Source organism: Podarcis melisellensis (assembly GCF_964234715.1).
Source record: "Podarcis melisellensis genome assembly, chromosome: 2".
Taxonomy (NCBI): domain Eukaryota; kingdom Metazoa; phylum Chordata; class Lepidosauria; order Squamata; family Lacertidae; genus Podarcis; species Podarcis melisellensis.
The window spans coordinates 95,385,865-95,411,086 of record NC_138529.1 but is presented as its reverse complement, the minus strand read 5'-3'; the positions used below and the strand labels follow the sequence as shown (position 1 = coordinate 95,411,086).

The 25,222-nt window shown below is 42.6% G+C and overlaps 1 protein-coding gene across 6 annotated transcripts in view; it reads left to right on the top strand.

Moving 5' to 3' along the window:
* Positions 1-25,222, top strand: part of MITF (melanocyte inducing transcription factor) — a 140,920-nt gene that overhangs the window by 93,712 nt on the left and 21,986 nt on the right. For 4 of the 6 annotated variants that reach the window (XM_081902622.1, XM_081902620.1, XM_081902625.1 and 1 more), the window contains exon 2: positions 467-713. In XM_081902622.1, the coding sequence (XP_081758748.1) occupies positions 467-713 (247 nt within the window). The remainder of the gene's footprint in view (positions 1-466; positions 714-25,222) is intronic. The other 2 variants (XM_081902621.1, XM_081902624.1) reach the window with 1 other exon arrangement.

The following is a 25,222-nucleotide window of genomic DNA, read 5'->3' as shown; positions in this document are numbered from 1 at the left end:
GGAGAGAAAAATATAACTTATTTATATATATGTCATGGATGCTTTAGCTGAGATTCCTGCATCGCAAAGGATTGGGCTGGAGGGGTCTCAAGGTCCCTTCCAACTCTACAATTCTAATGATTCTATGATACACGCACCTAAACTATAGTGGTTATAAAATCATTTGAGTGCTTACCACGCAGCAGTATTTAACTATGCATATCAGAGCTGTGCATTAAGTTTTGAACGATTCATTCAGAGTTGAACTTGAAAGGGAAAGGTATGAATTTTACATAACCAGGCTGCTAAGACCCACTGACCGAGCAACTAGTTAAAAATCTCAGCCCGTGCTATGTATGCTTTGACAAAGATTCCCTTCCCCTCGCGCATGTGCTCCCCCCCCCACCCCCAGTGCAAGTCTACCGAGTCCAGCCAATGCAATTGATGAGTAATGGAACTATCTGTGTCTTCTGGTCTTTTCCCCCAGCAGCTCTGAGCACCCTGGAGCTTCGAAGCCCCCGCTAAGCTCCTCCAGTATGACATCACGGATTTTGCTACGACAGCAGCTCATGCGTGAGCAGATGCAGGAGCAGGAGCGCCGAGAGCAGCAACAGAAACAGCAAGCAGCCCAGTTCATGCAGCAGAGAGTGGCGCTGAGTCAGACACCAGCCATCAACGTCAGCCTCCCAGCCAGTCTCCCTCCAGCTACTCAAGTGCCAATGGAAGTCCTCAAGGTATGTGAAGTTTCCAACGTGGGGCTCTGGAGCTCCATTAAGAAGGTTGTCTCTCTCTATACAATTATCACGAGTGTTTCTAAAAGTGTTTCACCTATAACAGTGCGATCAATTTCATCGCCCGTCCCCTTTTTGCAGCTGCTGTGCTTTTCCCCAGGTAAGTCTAACCTGGGCCGGGAAATGAAAGCTATGTTTTAGAAAAAGAAAAGCATTTAAGAACAAAAAGGGTGAGTTTTTCTTCAGTTGAAAAAATGGATGTGAAACACACGGTTTTAAAAACGGCCCCCCAAATTTCAGACATTTAAAAAAGAAGGACTTACCCGAATTCTTGCATTTTCAGATTTCCTGGTTTCTGTGCAATAAGCGTTAAGAAAAAATACCGGCGAATAGCTTTGTTCAGAAACTTAGGAAAGATCCCGCACAAAGGATTGTTTCAGAAAGCCTTAATCTGGAATACGGTCTTTTGCTGTTTGCCACTAGTAATCCTTTTTTGCTCAAATGACTTCATTTCTTTTTGTAGCTTTTGTGTTCCTTCCTCATCCAGTGTCCTAATTACTGGGGAGAATCTGTATCTGGAACAGACAGAAATGCAGACTTCTTCACTTCACCGCAGTTGGGTTAGACCAGCTACCGCAGAGTAGCGCAATTAATTTTAAGCGACACTCAGAATTTGAAAATAATTTATGTAACTCCAAAATTCAGAAGAGATGCTGCAATTGGATGTTAGTTTTACTCCCCTGCTTTTGCACCTGCGACATATATAAACCGTATTTCCCCCACTTAAATTGATGGTTGGGTAATTTTCACTGCTGTGTGTCCACATGTGTGCTGCAATATAGCAATGCCTATGGCTCTCCAACAATATAGTTAATTGGGGACTTTAAAAGTAAAGCTTAGTTTGCAAATGCAGAGAGACTACTTCAGTTAAAGCAGGGGTGGGGGAACCTGTGGCTCTCCAGTTGTTACTGAAATACAACTCCCATCAGCCCCAGCAAGTAATATTAGTGGCCAGGCATGATGGGAATTGTAGTTCAGCACCATCTGGAATTCACATGTTCTCCATCCCCAGCTTAAAGGACATTAACAAATATTAGCAATGGCTGTTGTGGTGGCATTGGTTATGTTAGGTGGCTAAGCAAGGTCACAGGTGAATTTGCAGGAGTAGACCCTACATGTCTTTGTAGAATTAGGTCTGAGAAGGTGGCTGCACAGGATCGTATTCTTGGAACGTGAGATGTGTGGGATAAGATTTTGATGGAATGCAAGGCAAGACCATGGTCTAGAAAGAACACTTGTACTGCATCTAATACACAACCTGATCTTTTGTCTTGTTCCTTGTTGGGTAAAGCACTCTGAGACGGTTTTGTCATCTTTTGTGAACTCGGATGAAAGTAAGTGACTCCAATGAAAATAAACAGGCATGTGGATATATGAGGCAGCCTCAGTCTGAGGCAGACCTTTGCCAGTTCTGCTCACTAATAGGGGGATCTGCAAAATGTGCCCCTTTTTGTAAACCAGGGATCACCAACAGGCAAACTTGGAATTTTGAGGGAATGTTGTCACTGCTCTGAAAAAATGCTGCCCCAGAGGGTGTCCATTCCCAAAATGGCTACCTCCTTAATATATTTACATAACAAATGAAGCTGTTTTATACAGTGTCAGACCATAGGTCTACTTAGGTCAGTGTTGCACTCCACAGGGTCTCCAGAGACCAAAAAAAAAAAGTTCAAGTCTTGCTATCCAAAATCCTTTTAACTGGAGAAGCCAGATATTGGATTGGGGACTTGTTGCATGTAGGTTATGAGCTTGACCATTGATTTCCATTCCATGTGTGGACTGTATGGGCTGCATCCGTTTCTTGTACTGAAGTGACGGCAACTAATGACCATTTATTTATTTATGAGATTTATACGCTGCCCTTCATCAAAAGATCTCGGGGCAGTTCACAGAGTAAAATACAGGATAAAAACAAGAAAATAAGTAAAACAAAAACAGCCAAACAATAACCCCCCTAGAGCATGAGTCTGAAATTAAAACTTTTAGAGGGTGTGAATATTTTTGTGCATAAGTGAACAACCTCAGTGCATGAGATTTAAAGCTTTGCAGTTCATTTGTTTAGAGTTGGAAAATAGTTACCATAAAGTCTTTGTGCAGAAGCTATAATTAGACGCTTTAGATTAATGTAGGTTTTAATTCTATACCGTAAAATCCTGCGGTTAATCCTTGAACTCTCTTGAATTCAGCAGGGGCCTGCCTGTCAGTTCTGATCCGAAATGGTTTGTCATCTCTTTCTCCATCAGTCTGATCTTGACTATGACAGATCTTATGCCAAAGTAGGGACTGAAAGAAATGTTGTAAATTCTTGCTGAGTAAGAGTAAATTGTAACTGACGAGACCACCAAGTGATTTGTCTATCCAATAAGCAATATGTCCACCCAGCATGAATTTAATATTGAAACACTACAGGGAGGTCCTATGCATGTCTACCAAGAAATAAGTCCTATTGAACTCAATAGAACTTTCTTCCATGTAATCATGTGTGTTGGACTGTATCCTATGCAACTAGAAGGAGTGCTAATTTATGGACATGTGCAATTTAGAATTAGATCTGAGCCAAAATGTTTTCCTATTTTTATCTCCCTAGTTTACAGGCTCCAGAACTTAGGGCACTTTCGGCTATTTGGGAAGGATACAAAAAGTGGTGAAATTTGCAGTGAATATCAGTAACAATGTTGCACCACAACATTGCTATGGTTGGTTGTTGGCCACCATGTTTCCTTTTCATGGATTACTGGTATGAGCATTCCTGAGGACAATTATTCCTGCTCTCTGAGAATCCTGAGAACAGAAACACAGTAACCTCCAGCCACTAAGATGTCGGGGAGCAAAATTGCAGCTCACAAATCTTGAAACAGATGGTGGCTGCAATAGACAATATGAGGTTTAGGGGTCATATTTCACTCCCCAAGGTCCACCATAGTTTGAACTGAATAATTCTTTTAATGGAATTTCATATTGGCTCTAATTCTAATAATTATAATGAAAATCTTCGCAAGAGGCAGGATTGTTGCAAGGTGGGAGCTGAGTCTGAGAGGGTGGGGCTTCATTGTTTGAACTGGGGACTTCGTAGCCAAGATATTTTGGCACCTGAGGCGGGCCCCAAAATGACACCCTCCTCCCCACCGGGGAAGAAAGGGTGAGGGAAGATCTACATCAGGAACAAAGAAAGGAGGAAAGAAAGATGGACAGGAGGAAAGAAAGATGGACATCAGGATCTGCTACTCTGGTGAATCCTGCTGCCTGAGGCAGTTGCCTCATCTTGTCTCATAGGTGGGCTGGCCCTCTTCCGGTATCATAACCTTTTTTCCCCTTCAATTTTTTTATTGATTTTCACAAAATTATAAACACACACACACACAAACAAACAAACAAACATAAAACATAACTTTATTAAAGCTAATCTTATTAACATTGTTAAGTGACTTCCTCGTATCCCCCTAGTTGAATTTCAATGCATATCATTTTAACGGTTTTCCAAATCAAAGTTCTTATAAATTTAACTTAATCACTTAACATCATTCTGTCTTACCAATTCAGCATTAAACATATTAATTCATCACATAACTTGTGATGAATTAAGCCTATCTGGTAATTGCAAGCTTTTTCCAATTAATTTAACTTAATGTATTTAACTAAATAATCATTAAATTCCATCCATTCTTCCTGGTACTACTCCTCCTTCTGTTTGTGGACTCTTCTGGTCAGGTCGGCTAGCTCCGAAAAATCCATCATCTTCATCTGCCATTCTTTCACAGTTGGTACTTCTTGCATTTTCCACTTCTTAGCTAATAAAACTCGGGCAGCAGTTGTGGCATACAAAAATAATTTAACATCTTTCTTGGGCAATTCCAAACTTGTTATTCCAAGAAGAAAGGCCTCTGGTTTCTTTATAAATGTATATTTCAACATTTTTTTCAATTCATTATAAATCTTTTCCCAGAAGTCTTTCACCTTGGGGCAGGTCCACCACATGTGCTAAAAAGTACCTTCTTTTTCTTTACATTTCCAACATAGATTATCACAATTATGATACATCTTTGCTAGTTTAAGGTAAAGGTAAAGGTACCCCTGCCCGTACGGGCCAGTCTTGACAGACTCTGGGGTTGTGCGCCCATCTCACTTAAGAGGCCAGGGGCCAGCGCTGTCCGGAGACACTTCCGGGTCACGTGGCCAGCGTGACATCGCTGCTCTGGCGAGCCAGAGCTGCACACGGAAACGACGTTTACCTTCCCGCTAGTAAGCGGTCCCTATTTATCTACTTGCACCTGGGGGTGCTTTCGAACTGCTAGGTTGGCAGGCGCTGGGACCGAGCAACGGGAGCGCACCCCACCGCGGGGATTCAAACCGCCGACCTTTCAATCGGCAAGCCCTAGGCGCTGAGGCTTTTACCCACAGCGCCACCCGCGTCCCGTCTTTGCTCGTTTAACAGGGGTCAAATACCATCTATACATCATTTTCATTATATTTTCCTTTAACATTGTACATGCAGTGAACTTAACCCCTTTCTTCCACAATCTTTCCCAATCCTCAAACATTATGTAATGTCATAGATCTCTTGCCCAATCTATCATCACTGATTTAACTTGTTCATCCTTTGTATGCCACTCCATCCTGGATCATAATCTTAGCCACTATATAGCTGAATTAATTAACACACTCTGAAAGTCAAGTGAGATCAAATGTTAATGCCTAGTTCCTCCAACAAAAAGTATGTGTTCCAACAGTGCAATAGGAATCTGGTTTTGAAACCCAATGGGTGAACAGTTTGTGAAGGCCCAAGAGTAACATAATGTGTTAGATTGCTGCATGTCTTGTCTGTGTGTATGCAATGTTAATATATTAAGTTAGTGCTGCATGCAGTTTTAAAAATGAATTTCCCAAATTAATTTAGGAAACTAAATTTCCTATGCTAAACTAAAATTGTTATCAGTGGAGGAAGTTAAAAACATGGAAAACCTTTTCCAGTTACAGTGTATTCCCATCCAGTAGTTTGGCCATCACTGGTGTAGACAGGCATGAGCTAGATGGACTCGTTACCATCTGACTCAGTTTAAGACAGCTTCCTATATTCCTATATTGGTGTGGTTTTGGGTGGAGGATTTGGTTTGTTTGTCACCATGCTGCCAATGTAGTTATCGCTGTTATGGAATGGGGGCTATTACTTATTTTTGCTTTCTAACACGCCGTATGAACTGTTTTCATTTGATTTTTCTTTTCTATTGTATTTATGCATGTGTCCTTCAATGTCAGTTGCTTGGGGGCCGCCTAGGTGACTAGTAAGTTTAACAACAGCAGCAACATTTGCTGATTGGCACTGTGACTCGTTCCCCAGATCCTTTTTGGAGGTTTGCTGTGGAACCAGTGTGGAAGGTGCCATGGGGTGCTGGAGAAATTGTCTCCTTTCCTCTTACATTAGCAGGCACTTCTGCTGGATCAAGAGCCATTCCACAAGTGGAGCAGCAGCAGGGGGTTTCATGTATAGCATATCATGGCCATTCTCCTGTCCTCCTTTGCTGGCAGCACATTATGGCATCTTAGTCTTCCTTGCAATGTATACTGCCATGTTTCTGTAGAGCAAATGTGCGCAGAGTGTGTACAGCCTAGTTTTCCTGTCTTCTGCGATTCATACAATTAATGCCGGACTAGGTTTACCATAGTCTCACCCTGGGAGACATGCTCTGCAAGCAGAAGGTCCCAGCTTCAGTTCCCAGCATCTCCAGGTAGGACTTTGGATGTCCCCTGTCTGAAACCCTGGCAAGCTTCTGCCAGTCAGTGTAGTCAAATACCAAGCTTGTTGGGACCAATTTGATACCAGGCAGAATTATTGAGCACAGATTAGTGGTAAGAGATTGTGTGTGTGTGTACGCACGCACACACATAGAATCATAGAATCATAGAGTTGGAAGAGACCACAAGGGCCATCGAGTCCAACCCCCTGCCAAGCAGGAAACGCCATCAGAGCACTCCTGACATATGGTTGTCAAGCCTCTGCTTAAAGACCTCCAAAGAAGGAGACTCCACCACACTCCTTGGCAGCAAATTCCACTGTCAAACAGCTCTTACTGTCAGGAAGTTCTTCCTAATGTTTAGGTGGAATCTTCTTTCTTGTAGTTTGGATCCATTGCTCCGTGTCCGCTTCTCTGGAGCAGCAAAAAACAACCTTTCTCCCTCCTCTATGTGACATCCTTTTATATATTTGAACATGGCTATCATATCACCCCTTAACCTCCTCTTCTCCAGGCTAAACATGCCCAGCTCCCTTAGCCGTTCCTCATAAGGCATCATTTCCAGGCCTTTGACCATTTTGGTTGCCCTCCTCTGGACACGTTCCAGTTTGTCATGTGCTCTTGCTTTGTAACTTAAAAAACCCCTGGATAGCTAAAATAAATGATTATGAATAATGAAATGTAGATGTTGAAGGAGTGTCCAGCACACCCTTGGCTGACTGCTATGGCTGAACTTGGGTTTGGATTTTGACAAAGTTGAAAGCGCTCTCTCTTTTTTAACTGAGAACGTTTTCAAAAATGTGTGTAAGGAGCGAAGCTTTCTCCCCCTCAGGCCCCAGGCTGTGGCTCCTGTGCCAGAATGTCTTCAGTTGTGATCCCTGGTGGTGTTTTTTCTTTTTAAATAAAAAAGCACTGTTCTGTTTTGAAAGACAGAAGATTAGCGAAGAGATTTGTGAGCTGCCTTAAATCTCATCAGGAAGCAAATTAATGTCTCTATCAACTTTGGGACTGTTTGGTAGGAAAACCTGACTTTATCCCAGTTACAGAGGTGGTTACATCACGCCAAGAATGCAAGCATGTGGAACGTAGTGTTCCCCCCCCCTTAAAAAAAAAAGATATGCAGGGATTATGGAAAGGTATGTTAATGAGGCTATGCTATGCCAGCTAGAGTATTTATAGAGAACGCTGTTGTACAACTAGCAACTCTGTGCCAAGAACAAGGTGCACACACATACACATTTGATTTTCCACTGGCTTCTCATTCCTGTTGAAACCCCCAGTATGGTCTGGGGGACCCAGACATGATATGAAGAAGGTGCATTTTTTTTTTACCTTTTCCAGGGACTATTTCCATTGGGTCAGAAGTCAGAAGTTTCAAACCCTGTTCCCAGCTCTCAAACCAGTGCAGTGAAAGAGGCTATGCGATGGATACCCTAGCTTAGTCGGCCCCATTCATCCAAGCCCTGATCATTGCCTACTGTCTACAGCAGGCACAGCCAAACCTTGCCCTCCAGCTGTTTTAGGACTACAATTCTCATCATCCCTGACCACTGGTCCTGTTAGCTAGGGATGATGGGAGCTGTAGAAGAAGAAGAAGAAGAGTTTGGATTTGATATCCCGCCTTTCACTCCCCTTCAGGAGTCTCAAAGCGGCTAACATTCTCCTTTCCCTTCCTCCCCCACAACAAACACTCTGTGAGGTGAGTGGGGCTGAGAGACTTCACAGAAGTCTTCACAGACTTCACAGAAGTGTGACTCTGTAGTGCAAAAACAGCTGGAGGGCCAAGTTTGGCCATGCCTGGTCTACAGGCTTATCATTTACCTGATACTGCTCTTAACGTACTTTATAACACGGTGAAGTAGAAGCCCGCATCCTATGCCAAGCTCTGTGCTAAGAATGGTTTGCTAATCAACACCCATTGTATTGTGCAAATGGTAAAATTATTCAGTTCCAGTGTCAATGTTTCCAACTGTGATCATTTCAAATAGGGCCGGTATGTTAAAATGGATCTTAGTTGAGAGATGCCCAATACTTAATTCAGAAATGTGTAGAATGTTCCCTTGAGGCAACCACTCCTTCTTATGAGTTGGTCCAAAAAGAATTGCCAGGTTCTTAAGAAAGACACCAGTAATCATCAACTTAAGCAGCCTCAGTAAAACTGTAGAGTACAGTGGAACCTTGGTTCCTGAACGTAATCCGTTCCGGGAGTCCGTTTGACTTCTGAAATGGTTCGACAACCAAGGCGTGTTTTCCGATTGGCTGCAGGAGCTTCCTGCACTCGATTGGAAGCCAAGACCGGCTTCTGAAAAGTTCACACACTCACTTCCAGGCTTGCGGTGTTTGGGAGCTGATTTGTTAGGGAGCCAAGCTGTTCGAGTACCAAGGTACCATTGTACCGAATTGGAGGCACAATCAGTAGGACTTTGTGTTGACATTTCTCTGTGGGAGCAGCTAGAGAGCAATACGGAGCCAGGCATATCTAAGACTTTTGATGATGATGATATTTATTTATACCCCACCTTTTCCCCTGACAGGAAGCCAAGGCTGTTTACAGATAAAATGAGAACAGCTCATTGCTGTGCTGAAATAACACTGAAGCAGGTTGTTAACAAAATCTGGCCAATGGGGAGTTATTTATTTCGGAAGAGGCCTGCATGCCTCTCCTCTTAATAGCAAAACAGGCTTCTTCCCTCAATAACAAAAGCAGAAGAACTGGGGGATTGCGCAAGGAGTGCCATGTGACAGGAACAGCCAGGGGTGGAAGCGAAAATGGGTGGGTCTGTTGCCATGACAAAAATATGGACAACTCATGTGGGGCCCAACTGGCAGGCAGAAGGCTGGTGACAATGTGTCATCAGCAAATAGCATTTGAAACCCTTTGCAGCGTCCTAAACAGTTGGACTATTGATTTCAGAGAATCATATTTCCAAGGGATCCCAAGAGGGCAGCATAGATATCTCATTAAACATGAAATGATATTTCTGAACACCCGGCTTTCTTCCTGTTTCTCAAAAAAAAGAGCTGCTAATGGAAATAGAGCAATAGTTGGGTTGTTATTGCCCCGCTGTCATGATCCTTGAAATTGATGTTAGAAGCTACTAGAATGTTCTGGAAACACTACTGTGTTTGGGAACTGTAATTGAAATTTATCATGTATCTCAATACTGTAATTGTGAGTCCATATTCTACAAAGATGGTATAGTTCATGATCTTTTAAATCTATTTTTTTTCCACATTTCATTTGTCCCTCAAGTTGCTCAGAATATGGTATACATGGTTATCCCTTTTATCCTCACAACACCCCTGTGAGGTAGGCTAGAGGGACAATCCAAATATCACCCACTGTGTTTTGTAGGGATTCGTTCTGGATTTCCCTCAGCTCCAGTGAAGCCCTCTAACCACTACCCACACTGCCTCTTAAAACTAAATGCAGCTCAGATATCCTCTGCTGCTACATCTTCTTTTTAATTATTATAATTTTTCAGATAGCCAGTTTGGGGAGCATTATTTTATTCGGAGCTTAACCTGTAGAATGACTGGATTGAAAGTGACAAGCCAGAGACATTCCTGCCATTCAGGAGAGGCTTAAGGAATTTCTTATTGGCTAAATTACAAATATGTAGCATTTTGCCCAGTACTACATGGCGATTTCAGCCTGCTTGACCGTGACAAGATTAGCGTTCTCGCTCTCTACCCCCAACCCCTTCGTAATGGTTGTGTAAAAAAAGAAAGAAAAGAAAAGATTAAGTTGTACCAGGCAGAGATGCAGAAAATGTGTAAAACCCAGGTCTTTACCTTGAATGATTCTCTCTTTCATTCATTTGGTGCCTTAATTAGCCCCCATGTCCTTTAACCTCCTGAGAAATAAATAAGGGGTTAGATTTGGGTGGGGTGGGGTGGGGGAAAGGGATCAAGACACACACTGATTTTACCACACACCACTAGATAATACATCAAGGAATGTTTGCAATTAGCCCAACCTCTCCCATTTCAGCTTCATTTCATAAAATTGGCTGCTTTAAAATAATGACCGCTCGACTGTGATTGAGGTGTTTCATAGGCATAGCTGAGCTCTTAAACAAAAACAATACTACAGTGCATTTATAAACCAGATTTTAGCGCTGTGATATTCTCCCTATAAGAGTGGCTTCTTTTGGATAATTACCCCCTCTCTGTGTTTGTGGTCTTTATTTCTCTTCTCTTCTTCTACACCAGAATTGGAAACCTTTGGCCTTCCTGGGATTCAACTCTCATCACCTCAGATTTCTGACCATGTGTGGTATGGCTGAGGGGAATTGGACAATTCTCCAGTTGGAGAGACATAGAAAGTGGAGTCCTCGCTTAATCGGTATTGGGACCTGTGGTTTTTAATTGTAGTTTGCTGTCCTGGCCTCCTTGGGGACAGAAATTCAATAAATAAATAAAACCTGTTCATAAATAATCTAGAATTGGGGATGAGCAGTGAGGTGGCTAAGTTTGCTGACAACACTAAGTTGTTCAGGCTCATTAAAACTAGACGTTTGCAGCGTCTACCTAGGCAATGAAGTACTTTTCCCACCCATGCTGGCCACTGAATCTCCTTGACCAGGAAGGTACATGAAACGGCATCTTGTCGCAGTTTAGCCTTTTGCCCAAGCAGCACTCTCTTCCTGTGCTGTGGTGCCTTCCTCTATCCTTTTCCAGGCCTGGCTTTCTGGTTTGTTCCTTTATCCTGCATTCTGGTTTTTCCTCCAGAGCTGACTTGCTCTTTGGTTCCGACTCATGGCTTTGTCCCCTGACGCAGATGCTCCTCCTCTTGGCATCCAATTGACAGCAATTGACAAGTCTTCCCATTTAAGTTTCTATAAGTTTCTCATTTGTTCCAGTCTTTTAAGGTCAGTTCACCAAATCTCTGCATCAGTTTGCATTAAAAAAAAAAGTCCTCATGAAAACACCGTTTTGGTGAAAACTTCTCCAAATATAGACATTTTCCTGTATCGTTTTTGCAACCAGTTTTTCCTAATGTAATAAATTTTTGTATGCTATTTTTGTTCATAAATGCATTTTTATATAGAGTAATCATTAGTTCTCTAACAACAACAAAAGAGGTACCAAAACATGCATGTATTAGGGCCTAATATGTGCCCTTTTTGGCATATATATTTTTTGCAAACTTCATTGCAAAATTTGGGAAAGTACAAATCTCAAAAGGATAGCTGTGTTTTGGTTTCAAATATTGTTTTGGCAAGTTCAAATTAGGTTGGCTCACATTAAAATGTGAACTGAACTGAATCGCCCTCCTGCCCTCGTCCCTAGATGACCTTGAAACAAAACAAAACACAGAAGACAAAACAAAACAAAACACTGAAAAGTGTGCATCACAGCAATTTGAGTTGTGAAACCCTGTTATATAGGCACCTTTGCTCTCAAAGGCTACTAAACATTAACTCCTGATCTGTAGTCAGTCTAGCACTTGTTAGGTCATGCAAAGCCTTTCTTGAATACCAGACAATAGTATTTCCGGAAGTAGTCGGCAGATGGCGATAGTGCTTCCTAGAGATGCTGTTTCTTAACACTGTTAATTTGATTTATTAAGTGTCTTGAAACGTAGTATTTCCCACTCACTGCCAATAAAATACATAAAAGCATTTTAGGAATCGCTTTTACACTTACTTTTTTTTTTTTACTGTTTTGGTTCTGCATTTTGATATCTGTTACGATAGGACAAAAAGCAAACTGCATGCTTAAAACATGAAATGGAAGTGACAGGTGGCCATTGATGCTTTTGTTGCTGTGTAATACAGCTGAGGATTTTAAAGTTTTTGAGTTTTTTTGTTTGTTTACAGGCTTTAACAGTTTATTGTACACCACTGAGTTTTTGTGTATGTATAAAACAGACAGGTTTCAAAGAAAGTATGCAGCCCCGATGTGCTATATTGCAAAAAAATTGTTACATAGACAGCAATGTGGGGTTTTCGGAAAATTCGCAAATGAGGGGAATTTCATGTAGGAAAAAATTCAGGCTGTGATGGAAGTTGTTCCGATGCCCTGGAGAGGGATTTTAAGTTAGCATGTTTATTCTGCATGTATTTAGTAAACAAAACTAAAAGCTTTGAAGCTCCCAAGCTGGCCACATTATTAGCACTTGCCGTCCATTCGTTATTATGAAATGCAGGTGGTTGTGGGTTTTTCCCATGGAAAAATAAGGCACTGGGGAAAAAATCTGTCAATGTATATGCATGGTATACTGGTTAGAGTGCTGGACTAGGACCTGGGAGACGAATCAGTCAGTGTCAGCCTGACCTGATAATAGTGATGAGGATAAGATGGGGAGGAGAAATGCATTCTCTTGAGCTCCTTGGAGAAAAGGTGGGGTGTAAATGCAACCAACCAACCAACCAACCAAAATAAAATGAAACATGACGGTTGGATTTGTAGAAAGTTGCTGGGATGAGGAGAACTCCTCAGGACCATGGATGGCTCTTTTGTATGCCACACTAAATGGCCTTTTCGCCTCTTGATGATAGGCTTGTGGTGCATTTTCTTTGCAGGAATCATCCGCTTGCTGCTTTCGGGATGCACTGGTACAAGTCATCTTGCCATTGCATCCCTTTTCATATCTTTAGGACAGATGTACCAGGAGTTTCACAATGTGCTTTTCAAATCTTTTAACTCCTGCATACACTCAGTGGTCAGCTGATTAGTCATTTATGCTCCTTACCGTATTTTTCCATGTATAAGACGCCCCCATGTATAACACACCCCTATTTGGGGGGACTGAAATTTAAGAAAATGGGGGGAGATGGCACAGAGCTGTTGAGCTTTTTTGGGGAGGGGTTGCTGAAAATTGCTCACCCGCACGCATTGCAAAATGCGCCTCTTGTCTGTCCCCTCGCCGGCAGAAGCTGCCAATTGCCTGCCCTATTGCCACAACAACAGCCAATCAGCACTAGTCCTTGACGCAGCCACCAATAACATGCCCAACAGCCGCTGACAGCCATGGCAGCAACCAATCAAACGTCCACCCCATGCGCTATCCATGTATAAGACGACCCCCACTTTTTAGCACAATTTTTAAAGGAAAAAAAACTAGTCTTATACACGGAAAACTACGGTATCTCATTTCTAGATGCATTTCCATGGCTAGAAAGTTTTGTACAGTTACACCAAATCTAACAGGATAATTAAAAACAGCAACCTCAAAAGCAGATTGGTTCCTTCCAAGATATTAAATACAATGTTGAGGTGCCATAGACGGTGGGTGGCAAGGAAGGAGATGGGAAGAGAAAAGGAGATAGCCTGCACAAGACCTCTAACAGTTTATTGCAGTTATCCCGCGGGGGGGGGGGGGAGGACATGGTAGATGGTTAAAAAACCAAAAAAGCAAACAACCCCCCCCCCCAAAAAAACCTTTGCTGTATACTTATTTGACAGTAATCTCCTCAAGCCCAGTGGGGCTTACTATTTGAGTAACCTGCACAGGATTGGGAATTTTAACTTGACGAAGCCATGGTGAAAATTATTATTAAGTAACTATAAGTATCTCTGTGTTCGTTTCCCCCCATCCCTAGTTTCTTTGTTGAATTGTCAGAGTTAGTCTAGAAAGTGTTGTATCCAGTAAGTAATATATGAAAAACTTGTCATTGAGGGTGGCGGGGGGGGGGGGGGAGCACGTGGCTGCTCAGTGATGTAAAGCTGAAGACCGATCCTTTGTACTATTAAAAAAAAGTTCACTTAGGCTAGAAGACCTTGGAAGACCCTAAAGCTGCCATTAGCTGTGGGGTGGGGAACAAATAGCTTCAGATGGCAACTTTTTTGTTATTGACTTCTTCAGAATCTACGTCATGTCTTGAAAAGGAGCATATTGAAGGGTTCTTCTGTGTGCTTTAAACAAACCGAGATATAAAAGCGATGGAGGTCCCTTGCCCCTGACTGCCGTGGGGCAATGTACTTTACGTTTGTAAGCTTCTGCTGTGACAAGTTGCTGCTGCTGCTGTTTTCTAGCTATTCTGAGGATTCTACAGCCCTAAAGACTGTGATCCTTTGACATCTTTGAAACCAATCCCATTTTTGCTAAAATCCAAATGTCCTAAAAACATATATAAATTCAGAACTTTGTACTATGAATAGAGAAGCTTCATTTAGAATGCTGTGCCCTTACTATTTTTTTTTAAGTAATTGTGGAGTGTTTCAAATGGGGTGATGAAGGTTTAATGGGAAGAATGGGTTTGCATATCAGCTTTTTAGAAGAGGGATGAGTTTTCTATTTTGTTATTTTTGACTTTCTGAAATGGTGGCATCTGTCTGTCTTGGGAAACAATGGAGTGGGTCTCTGGTGGTGAAGTCAAACCGCTAGAGAATCACAGCGCCTGCTGTGGCTGCAGAGATGCAGCTGCCTCTTGTGTTGTTTTTGCTGCGTTAGCAGCACCCAAGTGACCTCTCTGGGGCGCAAACCTTGGCAGCGTGTATGGAGGTCCTGGCCCACCCAGAAGACAAGACCTCCCTCTTGGCCTTGCTGATGTGGTCCAAAGGAAAGCAGAGCAATAGGTTTTGCAGCAGCTTGACTGCAGGTGTTGCTAGAAGGTGGCGTACAAGATGCCATCCAATCACCTTAGGGACTCCACTCTGGATTTGTGTAGAGTTTACACCTTAGTCTTTTCTTCTGCAAGGCACTGAAAGTTTAGGATCACAGTTTTCCTTCTCCTGGATGGGCTGCCTTTTCAGGTTGAAGAGCCCCATCTGCCCCTCCCTTCCCACTTCAGCACGTGCAGAAACTGCCTTCTTGACTGCTGACCCCACTTTTGCTCTCTTCCACGCAATCCGCCAGAGCCTGTCTTCACATGCAGGGGAAATCCCTAACTCACTGAGGGTTTGTGACCCATCAACCCTCACCTGGTTAGCCAGCCAGCTGAAACTGTTTCCTGAAGTGTGGCTGCTGTCACATGCTGACAGCTTCTAGGAGCCACAGGTGAGAACAGAGTGCAGGGTGGGGACCAAAGGTGGACAAACTCCCAGCGGCGGAGGAAGCTGCTTGGGCGCCTGGGGCGGCATGCCCAGGGGCGAGGCGATCCTCCAATAGGGGCGGGGCGTCTGGAGTCTGCCTGCCTCCTCCCACTCAGCTGCCCTACAGCTGAGTTTGGGCAGTGTGGAGCCTGCACACACGCAAGCCACTGCATCTCTCCCAGGAGAGACGCGTGGCTCAGGCGCACTGCAGGCCCCACAGTGAGTGCCACTCGGCATTTTGTCATCCCCCCCTCGGTGACACCTGGGGCGACCCGCACCCACCGCACCCCTTTCCTCTGCCCCTGAAACTCCCCCAGAAGGAGCACGACGTGTTGCCCACCAGAGGTACTCCCCCTCCCCTAACACCCCATACAGATATTATTATTATTCATTTCATTTTTATACAGTGGTACCTTGGGTTAAGTACTTAATTCGTTCCGGAGGTCCGTTCTTAACCTGAAACTGTTCTTAACCTGAAGCACCACTTTAGCTAATGGGGTCTCCTGCTGTCGCCATGCCACCAGAGCATGATTTCTGTTCTCATCCTGAAGCAAAGTTCTTAACCTGAAGCACTATTTCTGGGTTAGCGGAGTCTGTAACCTGAAGCGTATGTAATCTGAAGCGTATGTAACCTGAGGTACAAGTGTATTGCTTTTTTATTTTTAAGAGGGGGAAACCCAAACAGTTTACAACCTACATTAAAATACCGAATAAAACAATTCAGAATAAAACATTACTGAGGAAAGTCAAATATAAAGTATACATTCAAAGCAACATTATTAACAGGAAACTAAAATGTTACCTTAAAAAATTCAAAATAAAACATTACAAAGGTAAACTACAGAATGCACACTTAATGCAGCAAAGTTAACAAAACAATTGTTCACCTTAAACATTTCAGAAGAAAATGTCACTGAAGGAAGTCAAAAATAAAAACCCCCACATCTAAAACAGCATAGTTAGCAAGAAATATCATAAGCATAGTTTATTGCTACTGTTGCTGCCAATCGTGCCCATGGTGGTTCATGGCGGACAGCAGCTGTGGAAGCTCAGACTTGATGATCTGAGTCTGCCCTAAGAGACAGCCAAGATGGTCTCTGGCCTCTACAGCAGCCTCAGCTTTTGGAGCTGGAGTCAGACAGGGACCTGGTGGAAAAAAGGCCTGCAAGGCAGAGAGCAGGTCTTTCCTGTCTCACTGTCAAGATGGTCAGCCATTCATTTTGTTTCCTAAGCAGCTGCTGAAGATGTATTCCACAGATCTGCAGTTTATACATGGCCTCTGCTTATTGATTAATTATGCTACATTACATCTCTTTTCATGTTCTTACATACAAAGAACTTTTTGTATGTAACTTTTTTATTATTATTGCTTTTTATGCTTTAAAACCAGCTGCCAGTTTATTTCCAGGCCTGATTCAAAGTGCTCACATTGGTGTTTAAATCCCTAAATGACTTAGACCCCCAATATCTGAAAGACCACCACCTTTGCTATAGGCACTCTTGAATGTTAAGATCAGCAGAGGTGGTCCTCTTGGTAGTTCCGCTGCCCTCAGAGGTTCAGGTGATAGTTACCTGAGAAGAGGGCATTCTGTGTGGTAGCACCTAGATATGGAATTCCCTCGCCACAGAGGTGTGTCTGGCACCTTCATTATACAGTTTTTGTTGTATAATGAAAACAAACCTGTCTGCCCCAACCTTTGACACCAGAGATAGGTGTCTTATGGAATCACTGTATTCCTGTGGATTTGTTTTTTAACTGCTTTTAATATTCCATTTTAGATTGTTATTACAAGACTTGGGACCTACTGCTGAAGGGCAATAACCAAATAAATAAATAAATTTGATGCATTGGGCAGCAAAAGTTAATAAACTGGATTTCATATCAGCCGGAATTTAACTAATTTCCCTGAAACAACAAAGAGTCTTAAAGACTAAACACTTATTATGGCACAAGTGTTTGTGGACTGCAGCTCGCTTCATCTGACGCATTAAGTATTTAGTATCCTTGATTTAGGGACGCAGGTGGCGCTGTGGGTTAAAGCCTCATCGCCTAGGACTTGCCGATCGAAAGGTCGGCGGTTCGAATCCCTGCGGCGGGGTGCGCTCCTGCTGCTCGGTCCCAGCGCCTGCCAACCTAGCAGTTCGAAAGCACCTCCGGGTGCAAGTAGATAAATAGGGACCGCTTACCAGCGGGAAGGTAAACGGCGTTTCCGTGTGCGGCTCTGGCTCGCCAGAGCAGCGATGTCACGCTGGCCACGTGACCCGGAAGTGTCTCAGGACAGCGCTGGCCCCTGGCCTCTTGAGTGAGATGGGTGCACAACCCCAGAGTCTGTCAAGACTGGCCCGTACGGGCAGGGGTACCTTTACCTTTACCTATCCTTGATTTATCTTGAAGTGCTATCTCATTCAGGATAACAGCTCATGCACCTGATGAAGTGGACTGTGGTCCATGAAAGTTCATGTGTAATAAGGGGCTACAAGTCTCTGTGTCTTTCCTGTAAGAGACTAATGCCTGGGAATGAATTCTCTTTGACTGCAGCATTCTACTTCATATACTGCTGCGGCGGGAAGGTAAATGGCATTTCTGTGCGTTCCGGTTTCCGTCACAGTGTTCCATTGCACCACAAATGGTTTCATCATGCTGGCTACATGATCCGAAAGGCTGTCTGTGGACGAACGCCAGGTCCCTCAGCCTGAAAGCGAGATGAGCGCTGCAACCCCATTTGTTGTTGTTGTTTAGTCGTTTAGTCGTGTCCGACTCTTCGTGACCCCATGGACCAGAGAACGCCAGGCACCTCTGTCCTCCACTGCCTCCTGCAGTTTGGTCAAACTCATGCTGGTAACCTCAAAAACACTATCCAACCATCTCGTCCTCTGTCGCCCCCTTCTCCTTGTGCCCTCCATCTTTCCCAACATCAGGGTCTTCTCCAGGGAGTCTTCTCTTCTCATGAGGTGGCCAAAGTACTGGAGCCTCAGCTTCACAATCTGTCCTTCCAGTGAGCACTCAGGGTTGATTTCCTTCAGTATGGAGAGGTTTGATCTTCTTGCAGTCCACGGGACTCTCAAGAGTCTCTTCCAGCACCATAATTCAAAAGCATCAATTCTTTGGCGATCAGCCTTCTTTATGGTCCAGCTCTCACTTCCATACATCACTACTGGGAAAACCATAGCTTTAACTATACGAAACTTTGTTGGCAAGGTGATGTCTCTACTTCTCAAGATGCTGTCTAGGCCTGTCATTGCCCTTCTCCCAAGAAGCAGGCGTCTTTTAATTTCGTGTCTGCAACCCCATAGTCACCTGTAACTGTCCAGGGGTCTTTTACCTTTTTACCTTTTATTCCTCTCCTGACTAAACAATCCCTGTAATTATTCTAGTTTCTCTTATTGTCTTTGTTCCAATTAGAATTAATTATTCCTGCTTGAAACTAGATGCTATTTTAAATGAAATGCTGCTCATTTAAGCGTGCGCCAATAATTCCCCATCTTTGAAATTCTCTTGTGTTAGTATGATATGCTTGGCTTAAAACTGAAACCAATGGAAACCTCTTTGCTCTCACCCTCAGAAATGTGACCAAATGTCTTATTTAAGGGTTTAATGTCAGCAAGGCATCCAAGTTGCTTTATATTCAGAATCACACAAGCAAGCGTGTAATGAGGATTTCCTCCTACTTAAGAGGTTCCTGGCTGTTAACAGCAAAGTGAGAAGTCGCTGTTTCGTTTGCCTGTGCTAGAAAGTCAAACCACACACAGAGAGAAATCTAGTTGGAGCCTACTAATTCATCAGCCATCCTTTGAAAAACAAGCTCTGGTTTCCTTCCTACTGAATTAATATCAAAACATATCCTGCATAATATGATCTTCTCACATAACACCTTTTGCAAAACTGCCTTCAGTAATTTCTCAGTTCACTTTACTAAACCTTTCTTTTTGTAATGGTTTGGAACATCACTCCGACATATTTTGTTCTCAGATATGACTTGTGGGCTGTATTGTCAGAGCATACATCGGAAACATTCACACAACAAGGAAAAATGACTCTGTTTATTTTAGTGACTTGTTGTCTTTTTTTGATGGAATTGCAAACTTGGTGGATCAGGGAAATGCTGTGGGCATAGTGTATCTTGATTTCAGTAAGGCTTTTGACAAAGTCCCCCATGATATTCTCACAAGGAAGCTGGCAAAGTGTGGGTGGAACAAGGTACCGTATTTTTCGCTCTATAAGACGCACCAGACCATAAGACGCACCCAGTTTTTGGAGGAGGAAAACAAGAAAAAAAAAATTCTGAATCTCAGAAGCCAGAACAGCAAGAGGGATCGCTGCGCAGTGAAAGCAGCAATCCCTCTTGCTGTTCTGGCTTCTGTGATAGCTGCACAGCCTGCATTCGCTCCATAAGACGCACACATTTCCCCTTACTTTTTAGGAGGGAAAAAGTGAGTCTTATGGAGCAAAAAATACGGTAACTGTTAGGTGGATTTGTAGCTGGTTGACTGACCGAACCCAAAGAGTAACCATAAATGGTACCTCATCATCCTGGAAAAAAGTGACGAGTGGGGTGCCACAGGGTTCTTTGTTGTTCAACATCTTTATAAATGACTTGGATGAAGGAACGGAGGGGATGCTCATCAAATTTGCAGACGACACCAAACTGGGAGGGGTAGCTAATGCTGCAGAAGACAGAATCAGAATTCAAAATGACCTTAACAGATTGGAGAACTGGGTGCAATCTAAGGAAATGAATTTCAATAGGGACAAATGTAAGGTTCTGCACTTAGGCAGGAAGAACGAGATGCACAAATATAGGATGGGGGACACCTGACTTACTAGCAGTACATGTGAAATGAATCTAGGGGTCTTACAAGGAACGTTTGAAGGAACTGGGTGTGTTTAGTCTGGAAAAAAGGGAGACTGATTGCCAACTTCAAATATCTTAAGGGCTGTCACTTTGAGGAGGGAGCATGGTTGTTTTCTCCTGCTCTTGAGGATAGGACTCGAGGCAGTGGCTTCAAGTTACAAGGAGATTTTGACTTAACATTCAGAAAAACATTCTGACAGTAAGAGCTGTTCGGCAGTGGAACAGACTCCCACGAGAGGTGGTGGACTCTCTTTCCTTGGAGGTTTTTAAGCAGAGGTTGGATGGCCGTCCATCATGGGTCCTTTAGCTGAGATTCCTGCGTTGCAGGGGGTTGGACTAGATGACCCTTGGGGTCCCTTCCAACTCTATTCTATTATTCTACTCTGAAATTATGGATCGACTTTATTTCCTGGTGTACAAGAGGTCATTTTACTGTTGTTTTAATTGTCATGATACACAAATCCCTCAGGCCTCATACGCGAATTTGAATAGCCATTAAGGGAATTTTTTCATAGTATGTCAGCAGTACATGCAGTTTACCATGCTGAGTAGGTTTGGAGGGTTTTTGTTTGTTGGACTGAGGTGAAACCTAAAGGGAACATATTTCTTCACCTCCATGAATCACATCCCTCCCTGTGTTGGCAATTGTTTTGACAGTAAAATGGGGCAAAAATTGTTGCCTATTCAGAGTAAGTACAGGAAATATTGCTCTCAATTTGATTTGGCTTCAAGATGCTCTAAATACCATTAATTCCAGCTAGGTAATATCATAGTGGTGTCAAACTGCTTGTATTATCACCCATTGGCTGGGTTCATTTTATGAAGATGACCTAGCTGTTGTTTTCTAAAAATAATACCACTGGACCCATAGGGCAGAAAAAGAGGCAGGAACAAGAAGTAAGGAAGAAGAACTGTGAAATACCTACCTTGAAGCCCCTTCATAGACATCAAGGGGTTGCTCATATATCACAGATGGGACAATGTTAAATTCAAAATGGCGACTTAATAATTGATCTCTGCTTCCATCTAAGTGGAAACCTCTGTTCTGTAGCAGCTCATTCAGGAATTCAAGCCATTATCTCATGAGATTTGCTGCTGTTGAAAATAAAGGCCTGCAAAGCAACCTATTCATCACATTTCTTCGCTTTATTAAGCAACTATGCAGTGTACAAAACAAGGCTTTACAGTTGAAAATAGATTCTGCTCAATCATTATTCAAAAACATTTACTCCAGTATCTAGTAAAGAGAGGTGAATATTTTAAGTGGCTCAGTACTGCTTTGCCTGACCCTCAGTTGAACTATTGCTATTAACTTGGCTTTTTAGTCTCTGCTTGGGCCAAAAAAGGGAATCAGCCATTCCTTGCTTGATGGAATTTGGGAGATTTCAGAATATAGCAAACAGTATGCTAGCTGCCACAAACATAGATAATTCAAAAACTAATCTGTAACTGTGTACAGCCAGTAATTTCTTTAGATAAGCAATATGGGTCAGAACTCCATTTTCTGTAGGCCAGCTGACTCAAGCCATTGAAGTTGAGTGCTTCTTCACTCCCTTTAACCCTTTTGCAATGTGTTTTCCTGTTTATTTACTATATTTCCATGATGCAAGTACTTCTGAGGCTGTTATTTCATTCAGCAGATGAAACAGATCGGCTGTGTTTCCATGAAGGTGACTGCGATAATCCTGCACTTAGTGCTTGATCATCAAGTTCAGTGATGTATCCAAAAGTATTTTATTATAATTCAGTGGGCTCAGTATGCACATAAATAACATCACAGCTCATTTAAGCAGAGAAATAAAACCAAGCAATTCAGTAGGAAACCATTGCACAGGTTCGCCGTAAAATACCGGTAGCATTTTTTAAAAAAATAAAAAAGGTAATCTCTTAATGATTATGTTAATCGTGTGATAAAATGAAAGCCTTTAAATTGTTTTTTTGTGCTACTGCTTATCCAACCTTCTCGGTATTGATGCTGACATAAAAGCTATTACAGGCTGCAGGCAACGAAGGGTAGATTCTGGCTTGCTTTATTTTTATTATTAACTATGATGTCTAATAGCTAAAGTCATTTAAGTGGCACAAAACTGTTTTGAATTAACAAAATCTCCCATTCTTTGCCAAATTGTTCCCGTGGCACTTAATATTCACTGCAAAAGCATGTAGCGTGAAAACATGGTCATACTGATAAAACAAGTGGTCTTTTGTGCTGTGGACAGTACTGGGAAAATAAAAAAAATAAAAATGCTGCATTAAGAACTATAATGGTGGCTTTTATTATTCAAATGCACATGGATTTTTTTGTCTGTGAATGGCTACCTGATCCTAAACAGCATCTCAAAGCAGCATTAGTTTTTTCTCATTGTGTGATGCTGCAGACTGTGATGACTAGTTGTCATTTGTTGTTGTTGCACCTTCCAGGTCCTATCATAAAACATGGAGAGTAGCTGATTGGTTTAGGGTATTGTTATAGTAATGAGTTTGTTGTGGGGTATTGTTATGAGTTTGTGCCTTGACTCCCCTACATTCCTGGGTCTAGTGGGTTTTGGAGTTTAATCAATGCTTGGAGTGTTAAGATGGGCTGCCAGACACTGAATTTAACAGTGTCAAAATACAGGCCAAACCAGGAAATCGCCTGGGAGAAGAGCTGTCATGTCCCCATGATGCAGGCTGAGAGAGTCTATGTAAAGCATTTCGCATCCCTTCCTCTACCTCGCCATCAGGTTTTTGATCTGAGCCAGAGAAGAAGAAGAAGAAGAAGAAGAGTTTGGATTTGATATCCCGCCTTTCACTCCCTTTAAGGAGTCTCAAAGCGGCTAACAATCTCCTTTCCCTTCCTCCCCCACAACAAGCACTCTGTGAGGTGAGTGGGGCTGAGAGACTTCAGAGAAGTGTGACTGGCCCAAGGTCACCCAGCAGCTGCATGTGGAGGAGCGGAGACGCGAACCCTGTTCCCCAGATTACAAGACTACCGCTCTTAACCACTGCACCACACCACAAAAATATTCACAGGTTGAATATTTTTCAACCTGAAAGCTTTTTCCTTTGAAGTGAACTTCTGTGAACCCTCAGAGTTCTTTTTCTGAGCCTTATTAGAAGACCTTAGATGGCGCTCCTAAAAGTTAGAGCCAGGTGCCCTTCAGATTTGGAGACTCTGAATTGTATCCATTGCTGCACATGCCTACTTATGCAACAGGACACGCCTTTCCTATCCTTTCCTCTCCCCATCTGCACCCACAAAATCTGCTCTGGAGGGTCCATCAACCCCCTGGAAGTGATTTCAAGGGTGTGTGGCAGGGTTGCAGGGGAGAGAATGGGAAAGTTCCTTTGCTCAGGCCAAAGTCTAGCAAAACAGCAGTACTGGATACTGCCTACCTATTGTCATGAAATTCTATTCAGTATTGATCCAGAGCAGATTCCAATGTACACTTAGCAGAGTAAAAACTTACACACATTGCAGGATTCCCTCCAAAATAGACCAGAGACAATTGTATTTCACCCAGCAGAGCTTACTGCTACTGAAGGCAAATGAGCATAATGGTCACAAATCCAATACATTCAGGATTGGCACTGTCCATAAGAAATCCAGTTGCAGCCGACTTAAATTTACAATAACTTATAATAAGACTAAACCTTACCATTAAGTATACTGTGTATGGAACACCACACCAGAAGGAAGAGAGATAGAAAGAGAAAGGGAAGACCCAGGTTCCTTCTGGCCTATTATTATAGTCAGCATGACCTTGACAGAAGTGATAACAAAACCAGTTTAAGCCAGCTGTACTCAGCTTCTCTGAAGGAATAACCCAAACACCATGAACCTTGTGCTTGCTTCTTTCACACAGAGAAGCTTCCAGGACCCCCTTGAATTAATTAGAATAGCAAAGATCTCTACACATCGGATCAATACTTTCTGTACTAAGAAATGCAAACTGGCCTGGACCATGAATTGTTAGACTGGTCACCAAGCATGGAGTCAAAACTACAAGATCATTTAGAGGCTTCCTTTCTCCATTTCTGGAAACTAAAAGCCACTTTAATGTGGGTTGGAGCCTTGTTTCGCAGTCCTGTTTCCGGACTGAGTTCCGTCTCGCTGACTGGACTGGTTTTCTAGTGAAATTGGCCTAACCCTAAAGGCACTGCATAGTTCATGAAATGTTTTTAGTTGATGTGGGTTGGTGGGGCTTGTGTTTTGGCATCATTAATTGTTAGAAACCTAAATTTTTAACCTTTTCTTTTATATCCCATGACATTTTGAAACAAAAGTTCCATTGAAATGAGAGCAAAGGCTAAAAAAGTATTTGATTTTTTGATTTTTTTTTATAATCGCAAAGCCCAGTTCCTAGGGCAATATTAATAGGAACAAAAGGTCATTATTATAAACATCCTCCCTTTGAATACGTGTCTTACTTGAAATCTGGTATGTTTTTCTGACCATTACATATGAAGAAAGAGACTTGGTTGGGCTTTATTAAGTGAGGTTTTTCCTCACTTTGGTTTATAGGTACATGTATCTAAATTGTCTTAACTTTTTAGAATGAGGGGTCATCCATTACCTTATATAGAAAGTAGAGGCAGAAGATCACTTGCTGATTCAAAAATACAGGGTTAATTCTAAATAGTGCTATACTCCTAGCATCAGGAAACAATTTAAACAATCCGTTCTTTCCTTTTACTTTGTTTTAGTCTGTTCTGTGGTGGTTTTAACTTTTGAAATAAAGTCACCGTAAATCACTCCCAATACAAGCTCAGTAGGGCACATTTTAAATACACATTGATCTGGTTTTTGTGAATTTTCACATTTACAGTTGAATGAGGCTGGCTTACATTGCACCCTGAAGATGTCTGTATGCACAGGGAGTTAGATTCTCTTCTGTGGCTGAAGTGC